The sequence below is a fragment of the Anopheles coluzzii genome, chromosome 3 (genome assembly GCF_943734685.1).
Source record: "Anopheles coluzzii chromosome 3, AcolN3, whole genome shotgun sequence".
In the NCBI taxonomy this organism is placed as follows: domain Eukaryota; kingdom Metazoa; phylum Arthropoda; class Insecta; order Diptera; family Culicidae; genus Anopheles; species Anopheles coluzzii.
Window position 1 is genome coordinate 68,134,696 of NC_064671.1, and position 21,013 is coordinate 68,155,708.

The following is a 21,013-nucleotide window of genomic DNA, read 5'->3' on the forward strand; positions in this document are numbered from 1 at the left end:
AGGGGCATAGGCGGTATCAATATCATATCGTTTTCACGTCCACGTTGTCATACATCATACATCATGTCATTGCGGCGAGCGTCGGTTTTTATTAATATTTTCCCCAACAACCAGGGACGGTATCTTTCTCTTTTTTTTTGTTCAGAAAAACGACAGCAAATTAACCGCGACATAAGGCGCTCGTCAGCGTCAGCGCGAATGCAGCTATATTCCACCCCGAACGAGTTCGAGGATATGGGATGGTGGTGGGCGAGAAACCGCCACGAAACGCAACCATATCGCGCAAACGTAATTGGTTCAACAAATTATTAAATTGATTTATTTAACTCACAACCACCGCACCCCGGGCTGTGTATGGTTAGCAACTGTGTGTGTGTGTGTATGTGGGTTTTGATAATAAACCCAGAGATCGGTCCGGTTCTGTTTGTAGCCGAGCAGTTCGTCAAACATATAATGTCCAGCCCGACCTCTGATTGGTGACATGCAGCACTTGTTGTTTTTTTTTAAGTTTCGACTGTGGGAGGAAGGAACAGTTTGTGCATTTCACTACACCAATTGCATCAAATTGTTCGCCCGCGATGGACATCACTGTTTGTAAGAGAGCACAACAACAACAAAAACAACAAAAATGCTCCCCAAAGAAAGAGACAACGCAACGGGTATATAATTGAATTTTACAATTTCATGGCTTATGCACACGCAAGGCATGAGCGAACGGTTTCCGAATGCTTCGGTAGCATTGAAATGCAATGCCGTACCATCTGACGACGCACCGGCACCGGCCATGGGTATCATGATGATGAATGTGGAAGTGGACGGTTTTATTAACCACGTTATGTGAGAGACAAACACGGAAAAAGGATCAACAAGCAAGATAGAGATAGAGAGAGAAAGAGAGATATAGCGAGTGGACGGTAGATTACGCTGCATGTGATCGAGTTTACTTTCTAAAGTACTCGCGTGGGCCGATTCACTTGTTTATTGTCACGAGTAATTGACTTTGTCCGTTGCCAATTATCAGTGCTTTCGTGATATTTTAGAGACCAAAAGTGAGGTTTTTTTAGTAAATGCCAACAAACGTAATATTACAATTTATTCTTCAATTTCAACCCCTCAAATATCACTTGAAAACACAACATGTAAAGAATACCCGTACCATACATTAACGAATTCATTTCATACCACACCATTCAACACACAGCCACTTGAAAACATTTTAATTTGTTACATCCATCTCGCCCCCCGTGTTTGATACACCGAAACCTCCCGCGCGTTTGATGCTCCGTTGATTAAATCATAATTTTCGTCGTTAACAGGCTTGCAGACAGGGGGCACACACACACACCCTTCATTGAACCCCATCGAGCGTGTGCGTACGCCCTTCCGTACTTAGTAACGGCAGCGTAACTGCCACTGTCGCTGTCTAACAACGTTACAAAACGGCTTCAAAGCAGCATCTTTGATCCAGCACAAGTACGCAGGCACACATGACACGATGCGGGTGACTCTCATCGCACCGAAACAAGTGAGGAGAGAATTTTAATTTTCTACTTGTAAAATTGTTGCACAGGCAACACACTTCACCGGCAAAAGGCCAGAACAGAACGTAGTTCCGGTATGCTGAACGATCAAGAGTTCATCAGGGCTCATCAAAAGGCTGAAAATTAAAACCAGGCTGACGCTGGGGAGTGGACGATATTTTTAATCTCACAGCTATTATCAGTGACACTTTGTGCGTCCTAGTAGTATATCCGTGTGCTGCCCTCTGTCCGGAAATAGAGGAAGCTCGCTTTGAATTCCGCAAAATAGCGCACAAATGGAGCAACATGGAGCGGAAGAATGAGCTGTGTTGTGTAAGCTTTTCCAAAGCGAGGGCACAGAAAAGTAAACAGAATGATGGTGTCTTATGAAAAGATTTAGGTCATTTTCTTCCCCGGGAACGGGATGCGAACGGTCAAGATGATTTGCGAAAACGCCTTTTTCTTAGCAGTTTGGCCTATTTTTATCGGTACGGTCCCATCATCATCGTCGGCCATTTTGGTTGGGGCCTTGAAACTACACCGAAGACGAAGGGAAAGGTTCTTCCTTATACTATAAAGAAAAGTTTTTTTTTCTTCTTGATACGCCTGTGTTGTTGTATCGCTACTGTGTAAAGGTCTGGTTATGATTACCTTTGATTAATGTTTGACCAGTGACCCCCACACATCCAGCGCTTTGCCGGGCATGACTCACCTCAATATTGCACTATATGTTTTTTTCCTTTTCTTTTATGTATCTTTTCTATCGTCCCCCATGAATTTTCCAATACAAACATTCTCGCTTAATCTAACAAGCAGCGGAAAGGGGAGTAAGCGAGCCCACATGGTGACCTGCCCTCGGGGCACACACTGCCATTGGCTCATCAGCGCGTGCAAGTAGTTTAATCGACAGTGCACAGTAACCAATTATTTTTACATTAAACAAAATCACATCATTAATATTCCAAACAACTACGCCGGGGCGGTTGATTAATACTTCAGTATTTTTTCTTCCCCACACACTGGGTGCAAGTAATCAGGCGTAATTGTTTCTTAACCAAGAGTAAAGCTCCGTATGACGTACACCAACTACGTTCAATTTCTTGCCCATTTATATCAATAAAAGGTAGAAATTTGGGATGTTCGGTAAGGGGTGGCCGTCAACTATAGACAAATATTCAACCAGATTAAGCGAATTTCCAAGGTCGTACGGGAAAAGCTTAAAGATGTGAAAATTGAACTCACACAAGGGCAGAAAAAGAAGGCAAAAAACACTTTCACAACAAAGATCCTTACGTGCGATGAATATCTTGACCATTTTGGTGTGTCTGCCCCTTTCCCCAAGAGCTCCCCTTCGTAATGTAGTAGGGATCCCTAAAAAGAAACATTAATTTTACCCCACATACTCCACATATTTCCTGTTAGACCTACAATTTGTAAATGTGTTTGTGTGTTTGGGGCAGGGTAAAAAAGGGAAAGCGATTTCCTTTGTACAATATAAATTTTCCCTTTATTACGAACCCTTGCTATCCCTTTTAACAGGAGCTGTGTGCCTCAGTATCACTGAACCGAAAAGGGATTGGATTTTCACTTTAATTCCTTTGCTGTGCGGCAGACACGTACACTAAGGGAGCGGTGAATAGTAATGTTAGTTAATAAAGCTATGAGCAAATTATTTGCAGCAAAAGGCTGTAGAGCTCCATGATGCTTGCAGACAAAATAAATTTCATTGTGTTTTGTTTTGCAACCCATCAAAATAGCTTCCTTTATGGAAGATGAATAGTAGGATATCATAAAGACAGAGCTCCAGCAAAACGTGGTAATGCAGATTTTATTATTGCATTCCCGAGTTTTGCATGCTACCCATCCACTCACTTTTACTTTCCGCTGAGTGCATCCAATCGGTACAAGGAAGGCAATAAGGAAGCTATACATAAGTATGGTCGTAAAACGTTAATCTCTACAATACGCTTGCACACGATTACGTTTCAATTTATGCCAATTTGTTGCAAATAATAAAATGATGCAGATGCAGAAAAAAACATCACACCTTCATTCTGTCTGTGAGAAATAAATAACGCCTTGAAGCAAAACATTACTTACTCAGCCAATGTTAACGCCATAACTTTCCCTTCCAAGCGTTACAGCGTGTTTATTGATAGCATTACCATGCATTGAATATTGATTTTTGACAAATTGCTCTGGAATCATCCACACAAGAGCTTTATTTCGAACCCAAAAAAAATACGCAAAACAGCACCAAAATCGCCAATTTACACTGTGCACTACATTATCGCACCAAAGCAACATCCCGGCCAGTGTAAAGTACACCCAGGCTAGCTTTTTTCGCAGCGGCATAGATTTGCACACATAAAATATTCATATTGCATCGTCGTGTTGTTTGTATTTGAATACGGGCAAGTGATGCCGACGAAAGCAAACAAATGCCCGAGCGGTGAAAAATAAAAACAAACGCATGAGCGTGCTTTGAATCCGTTCGCAACGTTTGAATGCGGAAGAGTAAGTTCCGAACTATAATAAACACCCGATGGAAACGGTAGAATAAAAAAGTAAATAAAACTAGCGCTGATAAAAAGGAAATGCAGAGGGAGAGTGTAGCTGCGGCATATGAATGTGAAGTATTGGTTCAGCTTCCCAAAATACATTTCCTGTGAATAGAAGGGATCGTTTTTCAGAGTAATAAAAAATAATATTACTCACTAAAAGCAATCATATTTTACTTTGTAAGCCAAACAAAATGTTTGTAGTATAAGATCTCAATACACACGTTGTATTCTATCAAAAAAGCAGTTTTGATATCATATAGATAACCCAATAACGGCTGAAGAGCCTTTTTAAAAATGCATTAAGTATATTTATGCTACTGCAGCACCCTCTAACGGCAAGCTTGTTAACAAGTACACTCTAAATATGTCCAACGAATAGTCAACAACGCAGATAATTTGATACTTTGAAAGCATTTAATCATAAACAAACGAATGATTTAGACAAATATTTTAGCACGTTTTAACGATACAAAAAAACCCACAATATTTCCCATGCTGTGTCCTGCGACAGTTTCGCAAACACATCACCAAAGCCGGAAAACAATCAGCGCTATTTATTCGTCATTTAAATTTCACCCAAACCAGAGGCCCTAAAACACCATCGCGAACAATCGAACTCATTCGTAGCAGTTCCAGTAGTAGGGGGGGTGGTATGAGTCTTTATGTCCCAAAATCGCCTAAAAATGGCGATCTGATGTTTGTGGATGATTATTATTCCGTAAACGAAAGGTTGGTTGAATGATTTCATAATTGGCCTGGTGCTGGGTGACAGGTACCGCACGTTTAGACAGAACCGGTGGTCGAGCCCACGAAAACCACAACACAGGCGCACATAGGATGTAAAACCATATGCTTGCATGCATATGCAAAAGCAAAACGATTGAAATATGGGTGGGAAAATTGTCAAAACGTAAAACCAAAAATAAATAAAAACTGAATCCCACGATGCTAACACGTTGCACGAGCGGGCTGGTCACACAAGAACCAAACCCCCAGTTGTGATTCGTAATCGTAGTTTGCAAACGCCATGTGCGCCACACGACCATTTGGGGAATGGGGTTTTTAAGGCCATACAAACGCCACTTTGATGAAACGTTTGATTTCATGTGATTGCAACCTGAAGCACAGTTAGTCTGGGGCATTTAATGATTTTGTTTAGTGCTGTCTTTTTTGCTGAAATTATCGTTATGTTGCTAGAACCGATCGATGCTCACCGCACATCAGGCATTGCACATACAGCTTTCAATAATTCGTACACGGTGCGGCATTTACTCAACCGAGTAATGAGAATTCGTCAAAAGGCGCGCGCACAACTGTCACAACAACGACAGGCGGTAGGCAGAGAAGGAAAAAAACTGGCAGTAGTGCTAAATATTTATGTGCCGATAGAGGCACAGCCAAGACCCACCGCCACACTACGTGGGGTCACAACATTCGGTGTATTGCAATATCAGCGGACCCCGTCATTTCAACTGCAATATCACGCCCCGTTGCACGTCGTGGTGGTTTGCCATTATTTGACCACTTCATGACCATGCTGCTGCTGTTCATTTTATTCATTTTCCGCTGCCATTTTCCGGTTCGACAATTACTATGATGCTGCTGTTCTTTTTGCAGACATTTTGCAGACATTCTGACCAGGAAATGATGGGAATGGATGGTTGAAAGGTACTTTTTGTAAAACGAAATTGTAGAATGATTATATAAAGTGGAACGAACCTTTGACAACTGCGCATCACGGGCTTTAAAGCATGTATAATAAAAAAAAATATTTAAATGTATCCACCTAAGAATGAACCAAATGAAACAACGCCCCGACCCACCTGACAAAACCAAACTCTTCCCGAAATTAAATCCCATCCCATCGCCCCATTCTAGGTGGCGAGAAATAGCGACCATAAATCTCAGAACTTTCTCGCAAATTACCATGGGAACACGGACCGTTTACGCGCACAAATTACACGCCCTCACGGTGTGTCTTGCTGTTTTATCCGCAAAATGTGCCTCATTATTTTCGCCACAACACGAGAATTATTTAGCCAAAGCGAAGCGCGGCGCTTCGCCAGAACAGGCGGCAGCAGGGAGAGTTGGCTTCTTAATTGAAGTTTTCTTCGCCGGATGAGAATGAGAGAGAATCCTGCTGCCCACACCAGGTTGGAAGTGGAAGAAAATTGCTTTAAGCTAGACTTTTCTTGTGTATATTTTGTGCTCGTGGAAATTGAGATTCAACCTTTGTTAGCATAGATACGGAAGCTACGGAGCTCTAGAGCTGCTTCCATCGTGGTGATGCTGCACTGCATGAGAATGAGGCTGGAGCTATAGGAACGTTGGATTAATCAATGTAATATTTTCTGTTTTGGCAATGAGTAAGGCTTGGTATATTGTTTTGTATTTACATTTATGAAAGGAGCCAGGCAAAAGAGAGATAATAATGAGTAAAACATAGAGTAAGGGATAAAGTTCTAGTGTAAAAGCGGTAAAATATATACATAGCCAGCAGGAGAAGTTTGTTGTCTTCAAAATATGGTAATAGAGATTAAAAACAAGTTTACTGTTCAAGATACAAAGTACTCATCGGTCTGAGTCTTAAACAAGGTACTACATTAACTTGACAAAGCACAAGGAACAGTCTCTTTTACACATCTAATGCTACGAATGTTTAACTAATCAATTCGAGACAAAGTCCGGAAGTAATATTTTGTACAAACTATTGAAGATTTCGACGATGTAGCTCTTTGAGGCATGATCTCATTGTTTTACAAAATTGTAATAAATTCGTAGATATTCTCATATGCTGAGAAATCTATCATTTAAAGTAAGTAATGCTCTTCAGCCTCAAATCTTCAATAAACCTGGTGTTCTAGATCTTAATGTTCTACAATAATCTAATCAACAACAGTTGAAAAAAAATCCATAAGTTCCAAATTTCCTCAAAATCCTCTTGTGAAGTTCTTATTAAATAAGAAAAATTGTATCAGGTAGAATAAGCAACTTCAGATTTAAAAGACTTAAATGTTCAAATATATAATCTATTTGAGAATAGTATTAAAAGAGTTCCATATGATTCTGGAGCTCTTATGGAGCTAACAATCTATTAGGCCCTTTAACGGGGATAACTGCAACATATAACAGCAGCAATTTGATGTGCAAATTTCTGTACTTTAGAGTGTAATCTTATTATGTGAATATGGCATGGGAGTTTGGTCTAGTTTCTAGAGATCTTCCTGATAAATCGACATAAAACCTGCAGAACCAACCACATAGTACATTGTTCTTTGCCATCGTTGGTTGGTTGTGAACCTTTTAATCAAACAATCAAAACAACCCCACGTGTCTGGGATTAACTTTGCTTACAATGGGAATCGCAAAGCTTACACACGTACATCAGTGAGTTATCTTAATCAAACAAACCAACTCAGGTCAAAGATCCGCTAAGTCAGCCCAAGCCAGCTAACGTGCAGACCACCACACGATGTGTGGCTGTCACAAGTAACAGATATAAATGCACCAGTTTCCGATTATGCAGTTTCATGCAGTCGTCTGTCTGCGCTCTGCCCCGTAACAAAACGGTTTAATCTCGATCACGCGCAGTAGTCGACAGGTTGCATCTTCTGGGTGGACATGAAAAATGACTCGGGGAAGCAAAACACCCATGCATTGTTTACAAAACCGTAGCGAAACACGCATCTCGTGCACATTCCCGGTCTGACTGACAAGATATCGGTGTGTGTGTGTACTATCTATAAAACAGCATATAGAAAAAAGCAATGTAAGTCTAAGTACTAAAGCTTACCATTCGTTAGCGGTAACACGCTGACGATCATTATCGTGATCCAGAGCGTCCACCGGCAGCTGCAGCATTGTGCCGTCCTCTTCTGCTCCATCGTCATTGTGGCTTTGGTTTTATGGTACGATTGTCTTGACGTCACTTAACGGAGTGTGCTTGTGTGAGCGAGGTGGAAGACTTCCTCCGCTCTTGGTTTACACTGATTTGCTTAATCTCTTAATAGCGCCTTAATAGCGAGGAGCGTGAAGCGTACTTCGGAGTGTTGTGCGATCACTACCTTTGGGTGCAAATCTCAACGATGATTTGTTCTGTTGATATGTTTTAGCCTCGTTTTAGCTCGGGTTTTGCACACTTTTACAAAAAAACGCCTCAAGCGCAATTCGGTCCACAGACTGGGGTGTAACAGGTGACCTTTTGTGTGAGGTTTTGTCGTAGGAATCTTTTTTGGAGACCGTTGTCTGGCTGCAAGGAACGTTTTGTTTTGCTTGTTTTATTCTTGGGTACACAGTATCACAGTGTGTGTTCAGTCGAAAAAGGGACCGATTTAGCAAACCCTCCCGCCTTTCGTCAAATGCTTGACGAATCTTTTCTCCCGTGTCGCCGTTTCCGGAGAATCTGGTAGGTGAGAGAGGTGAGACCGGGTGAATGGTGTACCTAATTGCTTTTCGATTTATGATGAGCGTTGGGTTTCGCCGTGTTCCTACGCAGAAGGACACACACAGTTGTCACTGCTTCCAGCTGAGTGTGTGCGTGTACGTCTGGGTTGAGGGACGTTTTTGTTTTTCTATTTCCTTCCCAGGAAGTCTCTCTATGCGCATCGAATCGTGTTTCTTCTTCTTTCTCGGTAAAAGATGAGCGAAGGATGGTTCTCTATTATGAGATATCTGTTTTTGTGTGTTGCCGCCACCAGCTGTTGGGTTAGGAATCCAAGGTGATCTCGCCTTATTATTGTCTCGCCTTCACCTCAACACCTTTCCCTTTTTTTTCGTTTCGGACTGCTGGGTTCTCTTTATCTCTGGCGGATGCAATTTTGTTTCGTAGGAAGAATAAATAACATTCGTTTCGGCAGAAGGAACTTTGAATGGTGTGTGATCGACGACCTTTTTTTCCTGCTGATACGGTTGCGTTCGGTTGTTTATGACACACGTTAACGCTGCGCTGCGTATTACATCCTTGGGTTCACGGTTACACGCTGCAACGAGAGAACACAGAAAAAGGAAAATATAAGTTATAAATGTTTATAACCATATTGAATTTGTAATATTTATGACATCATTTGGTCTTAAAATACTTTCATAAAATTATATTTCAACACGATTTTCATATAGTGATATGGTTTGGTTTGGAATGGTCATTCACTTCAGACTTGCTTCATAACCTTCCAACCTAATTGAATAAAAACAATTAAACCGTTGGATTAATTGAATTGGGTTGAAGTTTCAAAAGTTTTCACAGGCACTTTTTGCCTCCATTTCTCAGAACTTCTTTTTTGGTCAGGTTATTATTTTTCGATGAAGAAAATGAACGCATTCTGAAGTTGATTTCGGGCGAAGAAAAACACCCTTTGGAGAGGAACAATAATTTGAAATTGAATTTCCAATACCCATGAATGAGCCCGTTGATTTCTTCCACTTAAAATGAAAGCGTGAAGTTTTATTTTCTTTTAATTTGGGACTTTTTAAGTTTCACTTCCGCTCATCCACAACTGCATCCCCCATACACACAAAAAAACTTCTTTGTACATAACTTCCTGTGATGTTTTATTCCTCTGTCGTCGTTCTAGCTCAGGATGGGTCTGTAATCTTGCCCGCTGCCTAAATCTAATCAGAATAAAATCACTTGAGAGAAAACGCTCGCACCCGAAGAATGCTGAAAGCGATAACAGCATGAAACAGGCTGACACAGCGAACGGGGTGCATTGATTAAAATATTAAAACCCATTCACCCTTTTGCCTAGCATTTTTAATGTGATACCACACTCATTCAACACATTCAGATAGTCCCTTCGTTTGTTCGGCCTTTGATGTGAAGCGACACAGTGGAGTGAATTGATAAAGCGATTAAGCACAGAGGCGAGGTGAAACGTTCCGAACCGAAAGGCGACTTTAAAATAATTAAAAAGCGGAATGTATTCTGCGATTCGTCTAAGGGAAAAGACACACAACTTTACACTCTATCAGTTGTGAAGGGCCCACAGCACCATGCAGCATCGCCCTCCTCTCACACGGGTCATCGGCACTATCGGCCGAAAGCTGTGTGCACAGTTTTGCATAACACAACATTTAGAAACGCATCTCCAGCACGAATCAGTAAACAGTAAAAACGGTGCCGGTGCCGGAGGTCGTCACGTAATACGCAAGCTGCGCCGTGCTCCGTGTGTGTATGTTTCCCTTCAAGCAACACCCAGGGAGGTCTCGGGGTTCGCGTGAACACATATTTTCATAACATAAGCTGCCGGCCGCATCCGGTCCGATTTCAATGGGAAGCAACACACAGCACAGCGGAACAAATTAGTGTCCGAAAGGTACTTTAATTTTCGTTCACTCAAATTGTGACATTCTCCTATTAGAAGATTCTAAATCTATGCCTTGAGTAAGATTGAGTGTGAAGAAAAAATACACACCGAGTCAGCTCCAACAAGTCATTTGCATTTGACCCGCAAACTGTAATTCGAGGACCACCGAACCGAAACTCTTAAAGCTGGCGGATGAGTAACACGTGTTGCATGAAATTTGACTCCCAAAAATGCGTCGGCACTGAGAGCTGAACTGAACCGGCAAACGGCGGCAACTAAAGATGGACCATGAATCAATGTAAGCTTCCTGTGTGAGTGTGTGCGCATGTTTGACGATCCTAAACATTTGTATGCTTCCTGTAGACAGAACGATCGATTGTTCGAATGTTAATCAGATGGCATTCAGAAGTTGAAAAGAACACTGCGTTCGTTTTTGTTTTTTTTTGCGCAATCGTTCGTGTTCGTGTCCACCGTGAAAGGTGTGAGCAAGAGCGTTGCTTAGCAAATGAGCAAATTAATATGCCATCAGTTTTGGGGGAAAGATTGGGGAAGGTGTACAGTTTCCAAATAGTTATTTTTAACGACACTCTTTCTATGGGTGGAGTTGATGTTAGCTTGATAGTATGTTAAATGATCGTTCGCAAAGGCAAAATTGAGTGACGAGCGTTCGAGGAAGCAGTTTACGTTTGCCTTATTTATTTTGTAAGAGTTTGAGAAAGGAAAGACACTATTTTTAAAAAGGATTTATTCAATACCGGAAGCAATTTTGAAGATAAAATGAACAGTAACATTGAGGATACAACTTCCTTATTGAAGGGTCACTTAATTTGACATTTGTTTAATGACGTTTGTTTGATAATCGTAGATGAGTTAGAAGATTGTTCATATTTAAGCCATATTTTAGTATACGAATATGTTTTTTCCTACCTGTATGCCATCTGATTAATATTCTAATTGTTTGCAGTAATGTATTTCGAATCCGAAATTACAGCTCACACTTAGGTATGATGCAAGCGAGAACGACACAAGATTTCTCACTATAACAGTCTCTCGGGATAATGACATCATTTCTCGAGATTGTTATGACATGACGTCTCAAGCTGTCATAACAGACCAAGACATTACAGACTTGGCAGTACGTCCTGCTGATTCAGAGGTTCAAAAATGGGTGAATCTGTCTTGGGATTAGAATAATAAAAAATACTCAAATCCTTTTTAAATTGACATTATATTTTACATGTATAAAGATTGAATTAGTTAACACTAGAACCACCGATGGGACTTTTTTGTCCCATCGCACTCGAAAAAGGGGTGTTATTCCGCTTGCCGTCGTGACAAACCATTGAAATTTTCTGACTTTTATTTATTTTGAACGATCTTTCGAATGCGCTTATAAAAACAATTGTATTCCATATGGTTCTTTAAAAAAATCATTTTTATCCTAGAACCGCCATATGGGACATTTTTGTCCCATAAGCAAATTTAATTGTGATGGCTGGCATCCCTGCTGTCAACGAGTGAGGGGTGTGCTTCTGCAAGTCTGGCAGCACTGGCGTGTATGCATTTTGTGACAAGGCATGTCAATACGAATAGAAAAATAAAAGTGCGCGAAAGTATTTAACTACATACGTGCTTTTACTCTTGCTTACTACGTGCTTATGTTTTCGCTATATTCAATCGGCTAGTCCATAAAAGCATTCTATCGTACACTCTAGCGCAATTTTATTAGTAGCACTGGTTTGTCGTCTTATAAAAAAAATATTATACCTAATTATGGAGTTTATTAATTATTTTACCACATGAAACCCTTAGGAAATAATAAACATGTCTAAATATGTACACATAACGAATGGGACAAAATTGTCCCATATGGCGATTTTAGTAAGGTTGAAAAGTCCGGCGGTTCTAGTGTTAATAAACTGGGATGTAAAATAAGGTAATTATTTATTTTCAAGATGTTATGTCTTGATGCTTTGCTTTAACTAACTATCTGACGATGACATTTGTTGTCAATTTGAAGCTAAGTGACAGGTTCAACATTAAAATCATTTTATTCACATTTTTACCGAAAAGACAATTAAACCCTCCACCTCGAATGTCTCCTCGCCGCTCCAACTTTGCCACACAATACCTCCCTAAGAACCTGCTTATTCGATAAGCACTGGCCCAATTTCTTCCGACGCAAATCAAGGGCGCCAACCCGCCCCGTTTTTTAAATGGTCGTTTGCTGCTAGAGCGCTGCGTTTGAACCTAGCAATGCCCTACCGAGCCACACTTCTAAGGCTTCCCTCTCACAGGCCGACGCAAAGGCCTGATCAGTGGAGTCGTTCAGCGGCGCTGTCGCTGGCACGAAAGCTGTCCCAGTTTAACCTTTTCACGCCATCGGCCAAATAGAAAACCCTGTTTTGCCCAGGCAAAGAAGAATTTGTGCGTGTGAGTGTGTGTCGCTCGACGCCCCGTTTACCCCCGGGAGGCGTTTCCAATAATTAAAAAATAGTTATTGATCGCGCGTCCAACCTTAAGGGGCTAAGGCTAAGGAGCGAAGTAGATGAGGAATTTATTAACATCACTCATTCTCAATCTGTGTATTTGGCAGGCTGGAATGGGGGGCAATGAAACAGGCCGTCGAACGGAAAGGAAGGGTCTGATTCCATAATTCGACACAGCTCTGGCAGAACACGGCTTTGCTGATTCATCGAGCTAATTATTTGATCAGCTTCGCAATAAACACATTAAAGGTACTGCCAATGGTGTCAGTGCTGGAAGGTGTGCTGCATATAAATCGAATTGAAATTTTTATTTCATTCGACACGTTTTCATGTCAGAAATCAAATAAAATATAAAAGAAAATGCCATAATACCTAAAATTATTATAAAATGTTTAAAAAAAATCATTAAAAACTCATAAATTGAAGTCCAATGATTTATTCGTGAATTTCATTTAAAACTTCAACTGCAAAGCTGATTAACCCTGCAAACACAGATTATCAAATTCTGAGACTGTCATCTTCGCTTCATGCGTTCGATATCAAACTTTAAACAGCTCCGCCAAATAATTACCTTTTTTTGACATATTTAGCTTTAAACAGCAGGGTGCCGCCTCAACGCCACGCGCGGTAACACATTCCATTCGCAACCAAACACTCAACCTCTGACTGGGCTGTGGTGCTTGTGCCGGAAGATTGTGTGTGTATGGATAAGTTGAGCTGGCGTTACTGCCGACAGCGCAAGATATCACAGCATCCGTCAGACACAAAGCAAAAAAGTAACACATGAAGCAAAGAGCGGGTGAAAAAGAGTCCGTTTTGTGGTTGGGGTTAGCAATTAACATGTTCCGCGCGCCACGCCATGCCACACACGACAAAGAAAACGGGCGTCAACGGGCGCTGGGCTGGGGGAAGGGTTTTGGTTAAATGTTTCCACTTTTGACTGGCAGGACATCAATTTCTCGTTAAGGTAAACGGCTTCATTGAACCTTCAAGCAGGTGGAGAGCGGGGTGGAGGGATGGTGAAATAATCAAAAAATTTGACGAGTGAAGTGAACTTTCGCCGAATGTTTTCAATCCGTAGCGCGCGGCAAGCGCCTTCACCACATTGCGTGATGCGCACCCGACGGAGCTATAATCCTCGTATTTTCAAAATTAATATTTCAATCATGATTGGGAGCGATGAATTTAAAGCCACGTCTCCCACTCGTTACACACAGGCACCCTCAATCAGGGGGGAGAGAGAAATTTACAACCAAAAAAGTAATGCAACATCACGACCCGCCGAATGCCTTAAAGGCTCTTAAATAACTCGAAAACGTGAGTTATCTTCAATCATGCAATCCCGTCCCACCGAATCTTGCGAATCTTTGCGAATGACATCAATCATTCATTCAACTTTCTCGGTTCGCTTTTGCCTTTCTCCATGTACTGAGGAGCTCTCTTGATAACTTCCGCAAACGTTTCAGATATGCTCCTCGTACGGAGAGGTCAACATCCGGACCGGTATAGAATCACCAGGAAAGCAATCAATCTGTCAACACACTTCTAGCAAGCTTCTAAAAGACATGTTGGTCAGAAATGTGGGTCAATTGCAGAATCCATCAATGCACCACATGAGCCATCTAATGTGATTTGAGTGACATATTCCGATGATGCAAGATCCTGATGATCTAATCCGGAGAAGTACTTGAGATATTCAGACATTGAATTGATTTTAAAGGAATTGGAATTTCAACATCTCAGACACTGAGGAGACATACACCTGTGGCACATATTCTGCACCACTCGAAAAGCTATTTCGTAAACAACGCGACAGCTCTAACATCCCCAGCAGCAGCAGCAAGAACACACAGGTGGCTTCCTGTGAAGTCGATGAACGCCGCTATCAAAATGCTACTCCTTTCCTCATTCCCAGTCAACCCAGGGATGACACATTTGATGTCTGCTGACAGCTCACTGAATCTGATAGCGGGGGTTTGGGTTGAAAAGACACACACACGCCACCACACGCCGCCACGTGCTTCGGTACTATAGCACGTACTGCTTGTTGCAGTGCGCCCCGTTATCAGTTACTCGCCAGCGTCGGAGGCACCAGAAATCTATCAACTCCTCAAAACACACACATCAAACTCCGTCTTAAAACGGGAGTCTTCCCGTCCCCATGTCAAGCCCTAACTGTCTCCGCGTTGTTTCGGAAGCGACAATCAATCATAATACCGTACTGTGCGCGGCCTGGGGTAGATGTAATAGGAGAAGCGGCCAGGGGGTTTGCTCGACTGGAAGACAGGAAACATGGCCCTTCGGTTGATTTATTGACGAATCGAGGGCCACGCATAGATTATCGAGGACACACTTTTTTGTACTTCATTGTGCTCCTCCTCCGTGAGGAAGCGGTACTTTTGTTTGGAGAGTGAATAAAATCTGAGCCAAGGAGATAGGGAATCTGCTGATGGAATCAAATATTTCCCTTTTTAGGGGAAGGAAGCAAAAGACCCGGTATGATCGATTTGAAGCGCTGTGCTTGTGTGTATTCATTTGAGGCTTAGCAGTTTGCAACAGGAGAGACGACACCGCACACATTTGCACACAAAGAATGCAAGCTCATATTAATTTCCATGTGGCGCCCCGGGAATATGATGCCCTGGGAGGGCATAGACATTGCTCAAAATCCCTACCAGGGTTCAGGCAGGAGAGCGCATGCGGAAGGAATCGCAATGCAAATTGCAGTAGAATTGTGCTGACAGCGGGACATCTGGTGCCTGCTTGGTATCAGGGTATTGTTGATACCTGAATGCGAGATTATTGCATCGTAGAAACTTCGTTGACGTTGCAGAGATTGGAAATGAGTAATATCCGACGCTGTTGGGATGACATCTTGGAGCAATCAATATTGAAGTTATTGCTCTGTTGGTAAACATCATATGCCCTTCTTAAAATAATTCAACTAGCAACTGTACCTTCAACAACTTTACAATGACTTTTCATCTTCTTAATCTTCTTTTCCACTTTTTCATCTTATTTTTCTTAACATAACCTTCAATATTGACTTCTCGTTGTTCGACACAAAGTCATCCAACCGCGCCCTCGACAAAACGCAATAAGAGAGAAAGGCATTGCCGGCTATAACGAACAGCTGATAGCAGCTGTCGTCGATGTCACGCCGAGTTGTTGTTTCGTTTTCCCTTTTCCGAGACACCTTCACGGAGCGCAAGAAACAGAAGCATTGGCACGTAGGTTAAAAGAAAGACCATATAGCGATAAGACCGAAGAGAAAGCAAAATGAGCAAGTAAGTGCTGTTTTTCGGATGGTTTCATGTGCGCTTTCATCGCATTTTTTGGTACGTAAAGGTGCTTGAATCATTGAGTTTAACGTTAAAAAAATTAATGCTCATTGAAAGGTTGTTATTTCCAATTGTTGACGAGAAGGAAGTCTATATAAAACTTTATAAAAAAATCAGACTTTCAGCTCACAACTTGTAGTTTCTTTAACATCTTCAACGCCAACAAACTAACACGAAACAATGCCCTATTACTCATGTTTCTTCGCTAACTCCTGTGGCTTACCTCAAACTAAACATTGACCGTGAACATACAACTTGCCATCAACCCCACCAATTCTTCTTTCTCCCCTTTTCGATCGCACGTGGTGTAGCATTAATTGAGTTTTCCTTCCGATAGTGATCTTGACTAGACAAGACCTGCAGCAAACACACAGACACGGGGCGATATTCTTGTGCTCTTTGCTTTGCTCACCCGCGGAAATAAGCATTGTGTTCAATCGTGTTCTTCACCTCCCGAAACGTACACGCAGCAGCAGCAACAGCAAGGTAAAAATAGCCCCCCAAGAAAGAAACAGCCCCAGGTCACGTCCGAAACATGAAGATGGGTCCCGATCATGACAAAACGGAACATTGTTCGATTAGCACACGGGAAACGGCAAAGGAAGGCGCCTGGTTGAGGAGGTCCCAGAGTGAACAACAGACCAGTACAGACAGGAATGTGACTTGTCTGTGTCTCGAGCCGTTTCTGATGCCTTTTGCCATCATTTTTCACCATTCCGATAGGTCAGTAAAACAGTCCGAAACAGAAGAAATAAAAAGAAATTGAGCAATAACTAACGCAAGAGAGCGACAGCGATTTTGCAGTTTTGGCACCTAAAAACAATTCAATGCCGATAAGATTAAACGTATAATTACGCAAATAAAATCGTTTGCTTCAAAGAAACGAACCACACGCGCGCCATCATCCACCGTAGAACCGCGTTCGGCTTTGTTCCTGTGCTTTGGGCGAGAGGAACGGCACAATAAATAACGGCGCAAACCCATTACGCTTGGAGGTTTATGACTGTGCCGAAGCACATATATTTGATTGCGAATGCGTTCGAATTAGCTGGCCACCTCCAACCAGCCAGAGTACGGCCGGGCAACAAGAAAGTCGTACAATAAACATAATTTAATGGACGGGTTTTTGCGTAACGCAGGGCACACACAAAACGTAACTTTTCAGCAGCCCGATGGTGCCCTTCCGGACGACACTGTTTAGCATTATAAATCACAACAAATATTGGATAACTCTCGCTTTCTCTCTGCAGACTTTTTTCTTGTTGTTGTTGTTGTGGTTGTTGGCATACGCCGTTCTAGCGCCGGGTAAAATTTTGAATGGATAGAGAGATGAGGAGGATTGTTTTGTACAAACCCCCGGATGGTGGGATGAAGTTTTTATCTGCCGTCTGTCCAAACGAGATGACTTATGGATGGGCATAACTAACATAGAGCAAAAAATAAAATGAAATTTTGAAACGGGAAGGTGGAGAATCTTAAACGCCTCTAGGATTTAAGTTGACCCAGGAAAGATGTGGAATCAAAAATGGATTGCAAATTTAAGCTGTATCAAAACGAAACGGCTGCTCATGGTTAGCTGTCGTAGTACAGTTGATAGCGCATTGAGAAACTACACGGTTGAATCTGAGATCAAGGCTCAACGGAACCAAACATAAAGCACTATAAAGCAAGCAACCTTTTCTCAGATTGACATATTATAATTATGATGGTTATTGTTATCTTCGTTATATGAAACAGTTCTTCTTCCTCTTTTTTTTCTTCTTCTTTTGACAAACGTTTTCGGTCAAAGGCTGTACCACTAGTGACTTATTGATTACCATAGCAGAATAGTCAAGTCCTACGTATGGGGGCACGGTTCATTTGGGGCATGAACCTATGACGGGTAAGTTGTTAAGCCGTACGAGTTGACGACTGTACCACCAGCCTGGTCCACATATGAAACTGTTAGAACTGGTAAATACGAGAAAACTCAAGGAAAACACATCGTTCAATAATTGAATTGAGCGAATATCCTAGTCTTCCTAATGACGAAAGGGGAAGATGGAAGACTATGGTCCTGATGATGTCTTAATCATTAACTGTTATTGCCTATTATCTATAATACTTGATGATTTAAATTTTATTTTCTTCTGAAGCACTTGGAGATCTTTGGTGTATTTTTGAAATGTTTGTATAAGCAACCAAGCTGTATGGTAGACATCGTATAGTTATTATAATCAGAAATTCTTCTTAAAATTGGAAATTCATCAATAAACACATAAACAGTATCAACGAAGTCAAATTTGATGCGCATCAAATGTATTATACAGTAAAAGAAGCTTTAAAATACAGATATAGGATACTTCAAAGGTAGCCAGACATTTCCAAGGTTATAGGTTCAAATGGATTGCGGACTGAACCTCTTTCCCAAGTCATGATCAGCTTGTCAAAGATTAACCAATTTATTATAGGCTTATTGAACTAATATATAAAGGTTTAGTCCAATATCCATGAGGCTCTATGTTATTGAGAACAAAAAGAAGAAGAAGTAGAAGAAAAATAGATATAAACATTAAGCGTTAGGCTCAATTGGGTCGTCCAAAGTACCATATCCTAAGGACCGTTTGGGTTCGTGATTAATCTCCTTATCTCCTTTTCAATCATCAAAGTGCTTCGTATTTGCAACATTTATTTTTGAAATACATCGTTTGATAACAACCAAATATTCTCACAAAATCACATTTTTTAACAATCTGACTCGTCTCTCCAATCATAATGTGCAAACAATGGCGATACTAAGGTTCCACTTTGACCCTTGTTCTCCCTACGAAGTAGGAAGTGATCGTTTTCTCACATATTCCTATTCTACTTAAAAAAAAAACATAAAACTAGACATAATAAAACACTTTAGCTTCGCTTCGTACCTTCTCCTTTGCTGATGACTAGAAATATACTTGAACGGATGCCCCAGAGGTCCGCGAAACACCAATCCGCAGGTGGTGGAGCAGCAGTCGGAAGATTGGTCAGAAGTCCGGATGGTCGTAGGGAGGTGGTGTGTAATGAGCAAATTTATTCGACAGCTCACGACGACCGAAGTAGGGGGTAAAAGCACCTCAAGAAGATATGAAGATTACAAAGAGACGCCTCGCGATGCTGATGATGATGATGTTGACCTCTTCTTCGCGATCTGAAGCAGTCACTCTAGCGCGCCACCGTTTAATGCTTAATTTGTGCTTCGACAATTAAATCTCGCTCGAGTGCCTCCCCGCCACACACACATACACACTCTGGGGCACGAAACAGAAACTCTCACTCCTTGGGATTCACAGGACGGATCACAATTTTCCCTCTTCCCTCTCCTCCGGCACAGTAAACCTCTCCGCAAGGGGGACCCGTTGCGCACGACTGCCGATGGTGCCGAGAAGACGAGGCGTAAATTGCCGGCAATTATTCATTCGCGGTACAGAAATAGCGCACTCGTGCTTGACACACACACACGCACGTACATATACGCACAGTGGGGTGAAGGGAGGGATGAAATGGGCAGGAGATAGAGATACACTTCGGTACACCGCTCCACGTTCTACTCCACCAGAAATGCATCCAGAATTACGCCGCCCCTGGAGGAAATGCGGGAAAAACTAGACGGGAAATGCACACAAACACACTCACAAACACACACGCACGATTGGCCGAATGCCGATGCGAAACGTCTTCACTTGCTGGCGTACTTCAAACAGGCTGGCCGGCCGTACGCGAAATCACATGCATCGATGCACTTTAGAACGCACACACGCGGAACACGGAAGATGGTGTGGGTGAAGATGGCAATTAAATTATGCACTGCGTATCATCGATAAATCTATTAATATAAATAAATAGCAAGCCTCGGAATGCTTCCAAAACGGTGGATACATTCACACGGACACATACGCACAGCAGGGACGTCTTCACCACAGCGCATGCACTCGGTGCAATTGCATTCTCCTGGAGAGATGGTGTGCACTGCACTGCAACGACAGACACACTAACACACGCAAACACACACACACACCCACAGCTCAGATCCTGTGGCACCGGGATTTGAGCCGGGTTCGAGCCCAAACACAACACAACAGAAACACACTCACACCCTGACACCACTGTACCGCCGTCGACAGGGACCTTTTCTTGTCAACACATTGCAGCCGAAATGCGGCGAACTGAACTGACACTGGAACGGAAAGATGCACTGCCAAACCGAAGGGCTGGAGAGGAGGAATGACGTTTCAATCTCGCCGATGCACCACCACCACAATAACAACGGCAAACGCAAAAGTCAATTGCGTGACGCACTTTTTCTTCCCCCTTTCGCGTCCTAAAACGGACGTTAACGAACGGTGTTCTTTGTGCGTCCCGGCTCACAACGCTGCAGCGCAATGGCCGTATTCCATTGTTTTGCTACCGTTTTTTCGTTTCTTTTTTTTGCTCACCCCGACGACCACACCAAACCGTAAACCGGATCCGATCCTGCACGCACGCCCGTACCACCGTGTGTGTCAGCGCGCACACGTTCGCCTTGACGCGGTTCGTAAATGAGACTGCGTGAGCGAAACACAACGATGCCGAACCGATGCGGCACTTTACAACACAACACACAGTTCGGCGCGGAGAAACCGAGAGAGCGAGAGAGTGAGCACGCGCGTGAGAGAGAGAGAGAGCCGGCTCGGTGAGAAATGTTCGTCTATTTTGGATTTACAGCATCCCTTTCGCGCCGCAGACGGGTTGCATCTTTTGCGTTGGAAGGGCGAGTTTCGTTAAGTTTGCTTTTGCGCTCGG

At 42.3% G+C, this 21,013-nt stretch overlaps 1 protein-coding gene across 3 annotated transcripts in view; it reads right to left on the reverse strand.

Moving 5' to 3' along the window:
- LOC120956456 (roundabout homolog 2) overlaps positions 1 to 20,783 on the reverse strand; it is a 42,802-nt gene extending 22,019 nt beyond the window's left edge. Inside the window, exons 1-3 of one of the 3 annotated variants that reach the window (XM_049608437.1) lie at positions 20,668 to 20,783; positions 19,120 to 19,973; positions 7,878 to 9,063 (exon numbers count right to left, since the gene is read on the reverse strand). In XM_049608437.1, the coding sequence (XP_049464394.1) occupies positions 7,878 to 7,974 (97 nt within the window). In that variant the 5' untranslated portion in view covers positions 7,975 to 9,063; positions 19,120 to 19,973; positions 20,668 to 20,783. Of the gene's footprint in view, positions 1 to 7,877; positions 9,064 to 19,119; positions 20,443 to 20,667 lie in introns of all 3 variants that reach the window. The other 2 variants (XM_049608436.1, XM_049608435.1) reach the window with 2 other exon arrangements.
- Positions 20,784 to 21,013: the final 230 nt, after the last annotated feature.